The 15,578-nt window shown below is 36.7% G+C and overlaps 1 protein-coding gene across 1 annotated transcript in view; it reads left to right on the top strand.

Annotated features, from left to right (window-relative positions):
• The window catches only part of LOC104281014 (tudor domain-containing protein 3-like), a gene marked incomplete at its 5' end in the record, with an annotated part of 18,392 nt that extends 5,396 nt beyond the window's left edge, over positions 1 to 12,996 (top strand). Inside the window, 6 exons of the mRNA XM_009878863.1 lie at positions 3,073 to 3,233; positions 4,749 to 4,890; positions 10,304 to 10,375; positions 10,888 to 11,037; positions 11,762 to 11,902; positions 12,940 to 12,996. Of these exons, the coding sequence (XP_009877165.1) occupies positions 3,073 to 3,233; positions 4,749 to 4,890; positions 10,304 to 10,375; positions 10,888 to 11,037; positions 11,762 to 11,902; positions 12,940 to 12,996 (723 nt within the window). The remainder of the gene's footprint in view (positions 1 to 3,072; positions 3,234 to 4,748; positions 4,891 to 10,303; positions 10,376 to 10,887; positions 11,038 to 11,761; positions 11,903 to 12,939) is intronic.
• Between the last annotated feature and the right edge of the window lie 2,582 nt (positions 12,997 to 15,578).

The raw sequence follows: 15,578 nt of genomic DNA on the forward strand, positions 1-15,578 counted from the left end.
GGAAGAAAACGGTGGGCCCTAGTGGTCTTTGTCAAAGACAAATATTTGTCTAACTTAAGTTGCAGGGACTTACATATTTTTATCAGTGTTGTTACTTTTTCTGAGTAACATAAAGCACATCTGACTACTTAATAAATGCAGCTATTTAGGTGGCAACGTATACACAGATTTTATGTTAGAGAACTATGTGTTTGTAAGGAAAGTACTTGCTTTATGCAAATGAAATATATTACTGGAGAAAAAATTAATATAATCTCTCAGTAGAAAGTAGTTATTTCTGGTTCAGAAATGTTTCAGGAGATAATAGAAATTATATGCTACTATTATTCCTCTCATCCAAGACTAGGATCAGTACTATTTACCTGTATTTTGAGAACATATGTTGTATTTCCATGTTGCATACTTTTATTTCATGGTATTAGTGTAATAGGCAAATATTTACATAAAAGGTAGACAGGCACCTAGTGTGAAACAACATTGGTATTTGTTGTATTAGTATTTGTTAGTATAAGCACCATTATCGGTGGTTATAAACTTCCATCATCATTCAGAAATACTTCATTCACTCATTTATATTTGTATCTTGTATGGATTTAAGAAAATCAATTATTACCAGCATTGGCCACAAGATGGCCACATTTGCATAGGATTTGAAAAAGCTGAACCTTCCCATTTCTGTCCTGATGGCTATATACCATAAATATATTTTAAGTATTTATAATAGAATACAAAGAAGACTGTCAAGTTATAACATAAGATTTAGTAATGATGTTGCTTTTAAGGTATAACTGGTTTTCTTTTGAGTATTTATGTTCCTTTACAATGGAAACATTAATTCCAGAAGGAGCACTGAAAGGATTTAATTTCTGAGCTCAGAGAGTTGCTTTCTGAGTACTGACAGATTAATGGTAGGTGGTTAAAACTTAAGTTGCTGGTGATTCTTAGTCCTGTTTTAAGGTTAGTCGTATGCTTCCCAATTTCTGCCTCATTACTTTAGTATAACTAACTGTGCTGTTTTTAAAGGGATGATCAGGTTTGCTGTTCCAGTTACAGCTGATCTGCATTTAAAAAATACCCATCCAGTCTTGCTTGAGTGGCTCGTCATTATCTTCCAGTGAGTGATTGCTACATCAGATCTCTTGATGTAACTGTGTTTGGAATTGCTCGTGTCAAAAATTGTCCTACATATTTTTAAGTTATTTGTTGTGGGTTTTTTGGTTTTTTTTTTTTCCAATTGAGATGATACTGGAATATTCCAATTTATATTGACTATGCATGTGGTCACTCAGATTGAACTGAGTTGTAGTATTTTAGCAATAGCTGTTTGGCAGCCTTGGGTAAGCTGTGGTCCTTGAGGTCTTTGCCTTGATCGCCGTTTTGGCTGTGTTCTTACCTTCTTATACCTATTTCAGGAGCTCTTAAAAAGACACAGTAACTTCCATATTTTTGAGAAGAAGAATATAATGTTAGATACAATAACCTAAGTATTTATGAGAGGCTGACACATTTTAGGTTTCAGACCAGATTGAGCGTGTCAGAGCAATGCCCCAACGAAGACAGTGCAACAGCAATCCTGAGAAGAGTATAGTCTAGTTGCTATATTGCAATTCTGGATGGAAATTGTTGGCCAGCTGTTGGGTATTTTTTGGAGAGATTGATTTCTTAGAACGTTATTTTCTACGTTGATTGCATTGACAAGTATGCTTCCAGATATTTTGTCCCTGTGGCTTGATCTGGAGCATCCCCTTTCATGCTGGGGATGGCAGTAGTGGTTTAATCCCTGTTCGTGAGCACTAACACTGGTGTCTTAGTTCAAGTTTCAGTAAACTCCAAATAAACAACTTCCTCAGCTTTGGAGAAATGCTCCATTCCAAATAATGTATTTTGCATGCTGCGATTTGTAGCCAAAAACAATGCTGGTGCCTATAAATTTTAAATTTAATTCAAATTTTAAATTTAATTCAAGAATAGGAAAAATATGTAGAAATTTGAGTTTATATTACTGGTTGTCGCCTCACTGTCACAAAAACATTTAAGAAGTGAACTCTGCAGGGTATTACTTTTGCTCCTTTTCCTGACTATTTTCCTCCTCTTAGTGCAATTTCATGCTTTGTAGATATTCCAGAGTATTTTTCTTTCTCGTTTGTTCTCATCCTAAATCAAGTTCCTGTTTCCTTATCCTGTAATTTGTCTAGTTTCACTGCTTCTATGCTTTCATTTATTCATTTATTTTTTCTGTATATATATTTATCTCCTGGTTATCTACTCTCATTTTACGCTATTTGGGACTACTTATTCTGTCTCTCAAAGGGAAGAAGCAGATGAAATGTGCACTTTTTCATCTTTCCTGCTGTCTCTTAGGTTCTGGAGAACAGTTGAGCAGCAACAGATTATTCATTTTTATTTCTCAGAGGGATCAGAACGACTGTGTACTCAGCTATAACTGAATTGTGATGAATTGGTTTGGTTGGTTGGTTTTGGTTAATTTTTTTGGTGGTGAGTTTTTGTTGGTTTTTATTTCCTAGCATAAACAGTGGTGCGTACAGAAGGATATGTTGCATATTTTGGGTAACCAACCTTGAGGTTGTTATGTGCTGATTGTACCTCTCCATGAAGAAGCTGTGTTTCTGGTTAGTGTTTGCAAAGTGATTGCACTTGAAATGCTCTCTTCATACAACCAGTCAGTCTTCAAAGCCCTTTTTTTTTTTTTCTTTAGAGCACTTTGTCAAAGAGACCCTGCAGTATGATATGTGAAATCTTACCTGCACTCCATAGTATGTTGGAAGTGACAATATTTGTGATTGTGCTTATTTGTCCCCTCAATTCTTCACATTCACTTCTTTTCTATTAGAGGTAGCTCAGAGATGTGTGAAGCATCACAACTGTTTCTTGGAGAAAAGTATTTTCATCGTGCTTTAGGACATGCAGTAGATGAGTGATAAAAATTGAACATGACTGCTTGATCGAATTACACGTTCCTTTGCCTTAGGGCATCTGTTAGTATGTCTAGATACTACAGTGTGTTTGCTTAATGGTGTTAATGGTTTTGTCTTTTGTGTTTTGCATAAATAGCTGGAAGGGCCGTGCGTTCTACAAATACAGAAAATACGCAATGTTGCTGCACCGAAGGATAACGAAGAATCTCAGGCTGCTCCCAGAATGTTACGTTTACAGATGACTGATGGACACACAAGCTGCACAGCTGTAGAATACAGTAGCATGTCAAAAATAAGGTGAACAACTTTAAAAAGAAATTTTTACTTTGATACTCAAATGTCCTTAAAATAATGGAAGTGTCCTTAGTAATATATGGAAGAGTTGCTTGATGAAACAGGCTTCTTCCGTGAATTTTGTACGTAAATGAGAATGTTAAATTAAGCCTTCAAAGGTGTATATTAATGTAATTTAAAATACCATTTATACTGAAGAATGTAATAGAATTAAGAGAGTTTTTGCAGCCACCTGTTGAGTTAAAGTTGACAGAGCATGCATCGTTTTGCATGTGTGCAAACTTGAGCTAAATTCACAGAATGTCCAGGTTTTAATAGTAGCAGATCTTTTGCCTGATTTGGTAGCAGGAACGTCACAGGTCTGACATGCCTAACTTAATGCACAAGTGCTCTTTTACCATGGTCAAGGTTTAGATTAAATTAATAAATATTATTTGTGGTAAGAAAGCTAATTAGCCTGAACGTGGGGATTTTTGTGTTCTTGGTTATGAAGATGCTGAAAATTGTCTTCAGTGTTTAGTCTCTGGAGTCATGGTGTCCTTTGCTCTTCACATTAGTTGAGATCACTTTTGATTTTAAAAAAAAATAAATCTCTGCTAGCTGCAAGTTAGATAGATGCTTCATTTTTAAGTGTAATCTTTTACTCTTAAGTTGGACCCAGCTAGTGTAATTTAAAGAAGTTATGTCTTTCATCTGATTGTGTCCTGTTTCTCACAAGAAAATTCAGTTTCCACATTGTGCTGCTTGTCATAACTTTCAGTTATGGATTGGAGATCTGTGGGTTTTGGTTGTTGGTGTGTTTTGTTTTGTTTTGTTTTAAATGCATCTGCTGTTGTTTTTCATAGCATAGGTTCACATGAAAAACAGGTATGGTACCTTCTTGTGGGAGGTGACCTCAAAGAGTATCTGTATGTTTCAAATTATAAAGAGAGAAGCAGCACTGCAAGATGCACATTTCTTGTATTTATTCTGGTACAGCCCTGGCTGCTAGTAATGTACAGAAAACTTCTTTTCTAATAGCTCTTTGTTTTCTTCTAAGTTGAAACTAGATGTCTAAAACAAATGACACGATTAATCATCTGGAGATCCTCTATTTATTAACTATAAATACATTCTAGGATGAGGGACTTACTCTTAGACAACTGACTTGGAAATATCTTCTGTTAATCTAAACGAAACACGTCCTTAGCTTGGTGTTGTTAAATTGGATTTTAGCAAAACAGACAATTTGCAAACATTCCTCTCCCTTAGAATCTAATCTGCAATATGGCATTTTTGTGTAATGAATGGGAAGTATTCCAATAAAGCTACTGAGAAGTACTGTGCATACTGAAGGAATTGTTGCAAAGGTTTTTGCTGGTGGTTTTTTATCATGAAATTAGAAGTATAATAAGAGTAGATGTTCAAGTATAGTAGGAGTAGAAGTTAGACGTATAGTAAGAGTAGAGCTTTATATGGTTTTGGTGGCAGAATATTAATAAGTGTATTGGAAATATTTGGCTTTGTTTCTACTTCTAGCCTGAACACCCCACCTGGAACAAAAATTAAGCTTTCAGGAATCGTTGAAGTGAGAAATGGCTTCTTGCTGTTGGATGACAGTAACACAGCAGTTCTTGGAGGTGAAGTGGAGCATCTTATAGAAAAGTGGGAATTACAAAGGGTGAGGTAACACCACTGGAAATGCTTGTCTTACAGGATGCATATTACATTTAGTGACATCACACTTAATGTCTTGACCGTGAACTTTCATACAATAAGCTTTTAGAGGTTTACTTTCCCAATATTTTTAGGGATGCCGCCAAATATAAAGAAATAAGTCGTATGCATAATGTTGCAAATAAAGAAATGGTAAGTGATTTTTGAATGGGAACCAATACCTTTTGTAGTCTTCAGGGACTGAAAATATGAATCAAACATATTCAATTTTAGTGCATTCATGGGTGGTTGCTTTCCTAACAGTGTTGTTTGGTACCGAAATATTATAGAAGGGAGCCTTTTACCATTACCATTAGAATGATGCCTTACCGATGGCCAGTGTACAGCAGACTGTGTATTTTTGAGACAAAAAAATAAATGTATGGAAAGCATTGAAGTTGGTAACCTTAAGTGTGAATTCTGTATTGCAGATTTCGCCAGTGCTTTAGACAAATTTGTGATTAGAAAGACAAGTTAGATGTTTTAAAATCTTTCAACAAGCCATAAATACTTGTAAACCCCTGTACCCCAGTTCCTGTCCTGCTACTAGTACCACACACATCTCAATATTTTCACTTCCATGTCTCTGAAACAGAGTAGCTACTTATGAACATGTCATTTCTATGTAAAAATATTTCTTTTATTGTTGATAATGCTAAGTTTGGCACCATTGTTTTTAGTACAGCTAGCCTTCGTTGGTGTTTATAGTTTAGAACAAATTGGGCCAAAATTTATTTGAATATGTGAATTACTCAGTGTCCATTGTAGAAGATTTTTTGGCAAACTTTTTGTGTTTTTATAGTTGAAAATGTTTTTCCTAAAATGTTCCTGGTTTTCAATGAAGCTGCCTGTTTGATTAAAAAGAAGGTTTTGGGGCCGACCACAGAAACATCGCATTTCATTGTTCTTAGTCATACTTAGTATACTCTTGTGAGTTCTCTCTCCAGCTAAAATAATTTAAGATTGGTGGGGATGGAAGAAAGTTATATAGAACTAATGCTTTCTCAAGAATGCTCTCTAATTCATAAGAGAAGGGCCAACAGAATTGGTTAGCTTTCTTGGTGATATTTTGGACAGTCTCTTTTTGCGTTTCTTCTATCTGGGCTTCAACAGCTAAATGCTACTTTATAAATACTAATTTGGTTTTGAAGTCGATATCAGGAAATAATTCTTTTTAGAAGAAAGCAAACCATTTAATAACTATTGGTGTGCTGCTGACTACTTGTTGTTAGCCAGTTCTGTTAACTTTAGGCAATCTGTTTAAAAGAGAGGTAACAAGGTTTTCACTGATTTACTCCGGTAGGATAAAGCATAGGAAGTTAACTGTTGCCTATTGCTGTCTTCTCAGTTCTCTCGTTGTATCTTGCAGTTTGCCAGAGTATCATTTTCTTTTTTTCATTGACTCGCTCAAAACATGTGATTGGGTTCCCAGCAGGAGTGTGCCTGTGTCAGAAAAGCTGCAGGTGACAAGAAATCATTTGGACAGGTGAACCATGACCACTGGAAATTGTAGTTCTGGTTCTGTATCTGGACTGACAGCTAGACAGATAGGGCTCAAACAAGTCAGTAGAAGCCAGATGCTATTTTGATAGCAGTTTCCTCATGAACTCAATGTTTCTGGCCTGTTCCTAAAGCTTTACCAAAGAGAGCAGTTGACAAATAAGCGAGATTATCAACTCTCAAAGATACTTGAAGGAGGACGTTGCCATTCCTTGTCTAATCTTGCCACTGAAGCTTAAATGAAATGCTTGAACTCTGTTTGCGTAAAAAGATGTAAAACTTGTTTTGTGTGACTTTTTCAAATAACTTGTTTTGAAGCCAGGTGTGATTTTTCTCTCCATTGCGATGTCTGAGAAATGTTAATTGGGCTTCTCTTATAGACGATGAAATAAGTTTCTTTCATACTTACTTTAATAAGTCAGTGCTAGTAAGTCAAATAATATTATAACTTTAGAAGGAATGGTTTTTGATCAGTCTTAAATTAGTCAAGTTTTAGTAAAGAGAGACTTGCACTACATGTATAGTGTATATAGAATGAATGCAGTATTATCACACTACATGTGCAATAAATGTGATGTTCCTTGTAGCATTTACTTTTCAGTAATTCTTGCCTAGAAATTTATTTTTAAGCATCACTGTTTAAGTGACAGTAAAGAAATAAGTAAGGAGTAAATAAGAATGGTAGTCTGTGATGTTTTTCTAGACTATTTGGAATTAAAAGGTAATATGTCACAGAATTCTTCAGGGGAGAATACAGCTACAAGTAAGTATTGCTTCATGGTTTTCTTAGTGTTCTGGTGGTGTCTGGTGTTTCCATCAGTGAGGACCAGTATCTGTGAGGTATTGGTGGTACTCCTCTTACAAAGGAAGAGTACTTTGCATTGCTGGTACGCAAAATATCAGACGATATTTAAGTGAAGACTGAAGCAAATTTTGCTGCAAAGACTGGTGAGACTGTTTGGTAGGCCCTTATATTTTTAAAACACAGGATCTGTCAAATCGCGAGTTTTCTGAAACTGAAACTGTTTAGTTATACTTATTGATTCTTCTCTTTTGGTGAATGTGGGGCTAAATGTTGAGGTTACCTGGTGGGAAAAGGGAGTAGTCTTCTGTATACTTAAAAATTGATATTAGGAAGAAGTGTGAGGGTATAATAGTATATAATACCAAGGAGTTCAGTCTCATATTTTAAACCTTTGTTTATTAAGACATTCCCTAAGAAATATTTTTTAATGTCACAATCCAAGTACAGCAGAAAAGGCAAAAGAAGCATACAAAATGTATTTGAAACAAAGTTTTTTTGTAAATGATAGTTACTGCTGTTGCTACAAGAAAATTTAATTGTGAGTTTAAAAATATTGCTGCCAGTTTGTTTTTTATTCAGTGCAAAGTGAAATTTAATTTGCAAAGCAGTTCTCGCTTCTCGGCAAACAGTGCTACCTGAGAAGAAGATGTCAAGGCTGTTACTTACCATCAGGCAGAGTTCTTTCATTCTGGAGAACAATTCTGTGTAGTAATGGTTATGATTCAAAATCTATGTCGCTAAATGTTAATAAATATGCAGTCAACTTTTAAGTGTTTGTTTTTTCACTGTTGGCCAAATTGCATATTTGAGCAGTAGTTTGGAACAGTCTTTTTCTTGTATGCGTTTCCTTGATTCTGATTTGAGAAATAAGTAAAAAAAAGTGTGACCTTAAACTTAAGCGTGTGCTTGCTGATTATAGGACATGAGGAATGATCTCTGATCAAATGCTCGAGTTCTTAGCTCTCTTGCATAAGTATTTTTATTATAATTTGACTCAGTGATGGAATTCATGCCAGTATTGCCTGCATTTCTCTAGACACAACCAAATAACAGAGAAAGAAGTGTAGGGTTTATGGGTCCTAGAGTGCCTGCGCTGGGAAACGAAGAGGCTTGGGCATGAAATCGCTGTTGCTCTGTGCTCCGTTAGTAGTTATGGGAAGGTACGAGCGTGCTACAGTGATGAGCCCTTGTTTACCTCGTGATTCTAAGGCAACACTTTAAATGAAGTGATTGAAACTAAAGCAGAAATTTGTTTTCTGTGCCTCTAAGTGTTTTGAATGATTTATTGAATACTTCATCAGAGCACTTTTTTCCAAGGCATGAGGAAAAGGATTTTTGTTTTTTTTTCCACCCTTGAAAAGAATTAATAACTGTAAGTGATGTACCAGATGATCTTTGGTTCTCCAATAAAAGTAGTTTAAAAGAGCAGACAAAAGTTTTTATTTGGTTGTTAGTTATGATTAGGGCATTGGTAAGCAAAATTTAATTTTTTATTTTAAGAAATTCTATGATAGCATAATGGCTTAAAGCATATTCATGTTTATACTACAGTTCTCACATGATGAAATTAAATCAATTTTGCACCAGTGTAATAAGTATATAGGTAATATCACATATAGCCTTATGTAATTAAAACTTTCTCTGCCGATGGGAACTTGTAAATTATGTATATAATCACACATGACCCTCCTGGAGGGAAAAAAGGGACAATAAGAAATGAAGGTGATAAAACAAGTGCAGTATAGGAAATGCAATTTTGAAACATTCTAAACAGCATTAAGGACCTGTAGTTCCTTTTTCCAGTTATGAAACCAAATATTTCGGTGTAATATGAAATAACTAGCGCATAATCAAATGCCGATTGTAGTGACTTTCATTCTCTTGCAGGCTGCTGTTGTCACAGTTTGTAAAGAGAAGTGTATCAACAATGAGCAGATATTTTAATGCAGTGTTTTACAAACTCATCTTTTTGCTGTTGTGGGCTGGTGATTTTTATTATTTGAGAACGCTTTCTTTTCAGGCCTGGGTCACTCATTGCCTGATTATGACTAAGATTTTGCAGGACTTCCATAGATACTATGTTATGGGAAATTGCTGTGCTTATTGATATGGCCTTTGTGATCCAAAGGTCAGCTGATTAATTTAGCATATGTACCACACTTATCCTAAGGCCACAGGGGAAATTTCCTAGTGGCACACTATTTTGTTTCTAACAGTGTCAAAAGGAGAATGGGTTTTAGGGAGAGCATGCAGGCTGAGCTCTTATACAGCCTTGGTATCAAGAAGTCTTTAATTGTGTTTTACCAGGGGATACAATACTGACTAATCCTTTCAGTTTTTCCGTATGCGTGGATTCATGAATTTCACAGAATGGTTGAGGTTGGAAGGGATCTCTAGAGGTCATCTGGTCCCAAGCCCATTGCTCAAACAAGACCTAGAGTGGGATGCCCAGGAGCATGTCCAGGCAGCTTTTGCGTATCTTCAAGGATGGAGACTCCACAACCTCCCTGGGCAACCTGAGACAGTGCTTGGTCACCCTCACAGTAAAAAACAGTGTGTCGTGATGTTCAGAAAGAACCTTTTGTTTGTGCCCATTGCCTCTTGTCACTGGGCGCAACTGAAGAGGAGAGCCTGGCTACCTCCTCTTTACCATCACCCTTTGGGTGTTTGTGTAGATTGCTAAGATCCTCCCCCTGAACCTCTAGGCTGAATTGGTCTGATCCCTCTTTAAATAGGTTGAATCCGTATGCCTTTACAACCTCTACGTAAAGAACCATCTGCTGCCTATTTGTGTGCCGCTTTGTTCTGTTAGTGTAGATTTTGGTATATAACTATTTTTTTTTTTTTTTGCATTTACTCTACGTGTTGCTTTTACGATTCTGTAAATTTTTCTTCATCTCCCTGCCCCTCATCCAATCTGCTCCTTAAGTGCTCCAGGATTTTAAGTATATCATTATTTTTTATAGTCAAAATGTTTGTCTTGTAAGATTCATATGCTTTTTGAAGTAGAGATACTTGTCATATAATCTGTTTTTTTGTTTGCAGTTTACTTATCAATGATTTTCTTTTACAGAGTTTAGCAAAACACAATAGGAGTAACATTGGAACAGAAGGTGGCCCACCCCCTTTTGTACCTTTTGGGCAGGTATAGTGTACTTTGTCATTTTCTATCGTGATATCAAGGGGACCCAATTCCAGTTAGATAAAGGCTATCAGATCTTTTAGATCATAATGATGTGAATCTAAAAAATCTGCCTGTTTAAACAAATTTATGTTGATCCTGTCCCTTTGTTGTACCCAATTATATTTAACATTTTTCCTCTCAATTTCAAACTGAAAATTTTATTTACTACTCAGAGCTTTTGATTGTCCTGTTCACACCTTGTAGGCTCTAACATAGTCCCTTCTTAGACACCAAATGTATTTACAAGAATCATATTAGCTACATTGTGAATTAAACTGTCAAAGTAATTGTTGGGGGCCTTCCTAATGGAACAGAGAAGTGTGCTTTCAGCAAAGACGTTTGGATGTTCTACATGTGCATTTTTGTGTACGTGTTCTTTATCTAGCATTGTGCTACTGCAGTGGAATAATTTTTTTTTTTTTCAAATGAAAGTAGGCAGAATAGTTAATTAAAACTTTCTTTTCCGTTTTCAGAAATGTGCGTCTCACGTGCAGGTGGACAGCAGAGAACTTGATCGCAGAAAGACTTTGCAGATGACAAATACTGTAAAACCTGTTGTGGAAAATGATGAATTTGAAAAGCAGAGAACAGCTGCTATTGCAGAAGTAGCAAAGAGCAAGGAGGTTAGAATGTACTGTTGTAGTATTTACTTACTGTGATTCATCTTTCCTGTTATTTTAAATATTTCTCTCTTAAATGACAAATGCTTTCGGGTTGGACTCAATGATCCCAAGGGTCTTTTCCAACCTGAATTGTTCTATGATTCTATGATATTTGCCTGCTTAATTGAAGATACTCAAGTATCTTTAAGAAGGTGAATCAAAAACAGAGAGTCCTTTTGGATTGATGGGTATGTTCTTATTTTAATGAATCTAATGAATGTATCATAAATGTTTTATTGTAGATATGATTTTGATTTGATACCATTATTAAAAAAATGTAATTTTTTGCAATTTCTATAATGAGATTTTCATCTGCTTTTTTCAATTCTCAAAGCCTCATGGTCCTCTGCATTTAGAAGGAATAGCTAGGAAGTTTAGTTCTAATGTGTCAGGTTTTTATGTCCTCCCTTATTTTTCCTTTTAGTTTATTTTACAAATTTACTTGTTGAGTCATAAAAACTAGAATTATATACCATTTTAACAACCTCATTGGGGCATAGGGAAAACAACACCTAATACATTAATGTTTGTGTATGTAAATTAATGCTTTTATTTGTTGATGCAAAGCATAATCATAAAAAATAGAGCTGTGTCAGATGGAATGCACTTTTTCTATTAACTAAATATTAAAACTTATTTTTATAAGTCCTGTTTACTGAATTATTATTTTTGTGCTTATCTAAAGACCAAAACATTTGGAGGAGGTGGTGGTAGTAGCAGAAGTAATCTCAGTGTGAGTGCTGGAGGGAATCGAAACAGGGAACTGTTCCAGAAAGAGAAGATAACGAAACCTGAGGGAAAGAATGAAGGTGTCTACCGAGAACTGGTAAGGTGGAAAAGTTAAGTGGAATCTTGAACGCGTACTATTTAAAAAACCCACAAAAATTCCTAAATGTGACAAAAATAAAATCAAAGACCCTGAGGAATGAGAGTTCTTCTTTTGATTTATTTTGTAGTCTGTTTAGAATTCTTAGGGTGCTTTTGTACCTTCCTGAGACAGTTACGTTAGAGTTTCAATGTGATTTTTGTAAAAAAAGAAAAATTTCATGTTGCCCTATCCAGTAAAATTTAAACCCACACAAACGACAAACAGCAGTGTATATGGTGTAGGATACTACAGTATAGTCTTATTTTCTTGTTTGAACAGTTTTGTGTGTTAACACATTAATTCATTTTAGGCATCTTTCAATTTCAACACATCGAAAATACTTTAGTGGAGCTTTTCTTCTGAATTAATATAATATTTATTTTAAGAATGTCAAGCTATTTCTTTGACATGACAAAACTGAGTGGTACTCTGATATTTGAAATAGCAAAGTAGAAATATTTTATTGTGGCATGGTCACATGTAATGCTTACATGGTCACACGTAGTGTTTCCTTTTTAGTAAGGTGGATTGGCATTGAAGAATTTAAACTGTGCCCCTTAATCCAAAATATCACCTTCCAATGAATTTGATAACTTCATACTTGCTGAGAAGTGTTCTTTGGGATCACTGCACTGAATTATGTGGCTATAACATGAGCAGTCATCGAAAGTTTCTGGTTTTATTACTTCAACGATCTAAGTTTATGATGGAGGAAGTATTTGTTATCAAGAACTCTGGAGAGGAATTTCCAAGTATGCAATAACCATTAATGATTCTGACTGAGTGATGAAAGCAGACTGAAAGGACATTGCAGCAACATAGTAACTAAGTAAACCAATATTAAAATGCTGATTATGAATAGCACTTATTTATTGTTAAATATCTTCCACCTTCTTTACTTTTACCAAGGCTTTAACTATGAAAAGACAAGACATTCAGGAACACTAACTGCCTGTTAAAATTTTGTTTGTGTAGTGTGTGTTGTCATCTTGCAGCAAGGAGAGCCTCCAGCGGTGCTGTCTTCAGCATTATGCTCAGAAATGTCAGTATAGAATTGGAGAAGCACAGGCTGAAAGGACCTCAAGAGGTCATTTAGTCATCCCTCTTCCCCATGTAGTACCAGTGGTACACCTTGTCATTGTTGACAACTGTGTCTCAACCTAAATAGACTTAAAAAACCCCCAACAAAACAAAACAGACAAAAACCTCAACAACAGCTACAACAAAACCACACAAAATTTAACTTGGATAATGGTTTAAAGTGTGTCCTGGTTTTTCTATGAACTGCAAGAAATTTGTCTTACAAAGTGATGCCAAGTTGGCAGTAGTTCTAATTTATTGAAACGTAGAATTATGTCACTTAACATATCTAGGTGAGGTTCAGAAGAAGCAAATTTGAACCCACTAAGCCCATATAGGAACTCTTCTTCAGTTACAGCTATTAGATCTTAAAGCAATGGGCAATGAACTTGTTTTGTCTTCTCAGAATTGTGACAGTAAGTCGATTTGATCGTTGACTTGCATGTTGTTGACTTGTGTGTATATTTAGAAATGGTTAATGTTTTTTAATCCATCTGCTGTGGTACCTTCAAAGAAACCTGAAGGACTATATCTTTACTTATAAAACCAGAAACAATGAAGAAATGTTTTCCTGTTTATTTGTAGACAGACAATAGATTGTGGAGGTCAATTATCCTCCACTCTCAATAGTCCTTATAGGATATGTCCTACAATTTTCTTTGTCTTTCCAGTTTTCTATAAGAGAAGAAGATTTGTGCTGTGTAAATGAAGTTAAAGGGGAGTGGTTTCGACATCCAAAGATCCTTAAGATACTACTTCCTTTCTCAAATAGTCTTTGTATCTGGAAAATTGCCATTCTCTTGGGTCTCAAATTTTTTTAACCTGTAGCTAAGAGTACAGATTCTTTATATTTGAGTGTTAGTTTCTTAATAATTTCTGAATGTAGCTGCACAGAGTTTTCAGCCATTGAAAGGAGCTGATGCAGCAGTAATGGCTAGAAGGTTCTCATGCAAACCAACTACTTACCTACAAAGGGGAGAGGGGTGAAGCAGATTTGCTGAGGAACTACTTCTCTCTGTTGGACCCTGGTTGCCCATGCAGAAGAACCTAGGAGAATAGCCCAGATGAGGAACTATTATATTCTGTCATTAAAAAATAAGGCATTGTTTAAGCAACTTGATGTCAAGCTCAAGTGGAGTGATGGAACTCAATCAGGCTCAAGGGGGAAGGGATTACAACCATATCGAATGAAGGCAACCCTGGGAAATGCTTAACAACACTGGGAGCAAAACCATTAGTCCAGCTGAAGTGGAACTATATCGGAGGCTTCAGGTACTTCACCAGGGGCCCAGCTCAAATGACTTTATGCGAGCACCTGCAGTGTGGACAATAAATAAGAGGAGCTGGAGATGCTCGTGTGCCTGCAGCGCTACAATCTATTCGGCATCACAGAGACATCGTGGAATGACTCCTACGACTGGTGTATTGGATTAGAAGGGTATAAGCTCTTCAGGAAGGACAGACAGCAGAAACGAGGAGGGTGTGTTTCACTCTATGTCGATGAACAGCTAGAATGCACGGAGCTACACCTGGCAAGAGATGATGAAAAGACCTAATGCCCGTGGGCCAGGGTGAAAGGAAGGGTAGGAGACATTACAGTGTGGGTCTGCTACAGACCACCTGACCGGGAGGACCAAGTGGATGACGCATAGACAGATACGAGTCACGGCTCGTTCACAAGCCCTGGTCCTCATGGGCGACTTGTCCCTCCAACTGATACTGGGGTGATTCGACACAGCAGGGCATAATAAATCCATGAGAATCCTGGAATGCACTGATGATAACCTCCTCCAAGTGACAGACAAACCAACAGGGAGAGTTGCCATGCTAGACCTTGTTCTCACCAACAAAGAAGGGTTGGTGGGCAGTGTTGAGCTCCATGAGAAGGTGGAGTTTAAGATCCTAAGGGCAGCAAAAAAAGGGATGTTCAGCAAGTTTGAAACCCTTGACTTCAGAAGAGCTGACTTTGGCCTCTTCAGGAACCTCCTTGGTAACACACCCTGGGACAAAGCCCTGGAGGGAATATTAACCCAGGAAAGCTGGTTGGCTTTCAAGTGTCATCTCCTCCAAGCTCAAAGGCACTACATCCCTAAAAGGGAGAAGTCTGGCAAAAACTCCAGGAGACTCATATGGATGAACAAGGAGCTCCTGGCCAAAATCAGACACAAAAGGGGATTCCACAAAGGGTGGAAGCAAGGACTGGTAACCTGGGATGATTACAAAGAGATTGCTCCTGAAATCAGAGACCAGGTGAGAAAAGCTGAAGCCCTGACAGAATCAAAGCTGGCCAGGGACATTGAAAATAACAGAAAAGGATTCTATGGGTATGTGAAAGAAAAAAAAGAAAAATCAGAGTATGTGGAGCCCCTCTGGAGTGATACAGGTGACCTGGTTACCAAGGATATGGAGAAGGCTGAGGTACTCAGTGACTCTCTTGCTTCACTTATAACCACTTGAGCCAGCCCACCCAGGTCACAGAGGGCATTGACTGGATCTGGGAGATTGAAGAATCACCAAGGGTAGGAGCAGATCAAGTCCAGGAACATACAGAAAA

Source organism: Apaloderma vittatum, unplaced genomic scaffold (assembly GCF_000703405.1).
Source record: "Apaloderma vittatum isolate BGI_N311 unplaced genomic scaffold, ASM70340v1 scaffold5971, whole genome shotgun sequence".
Taxonomy (NCBI): domain Eukaryota; kingdom Metazoa; phylum Chordata; class Aves; order Trogoniformes; family Trogonidae; genus Apaloderma; species Apaloderma vittatum.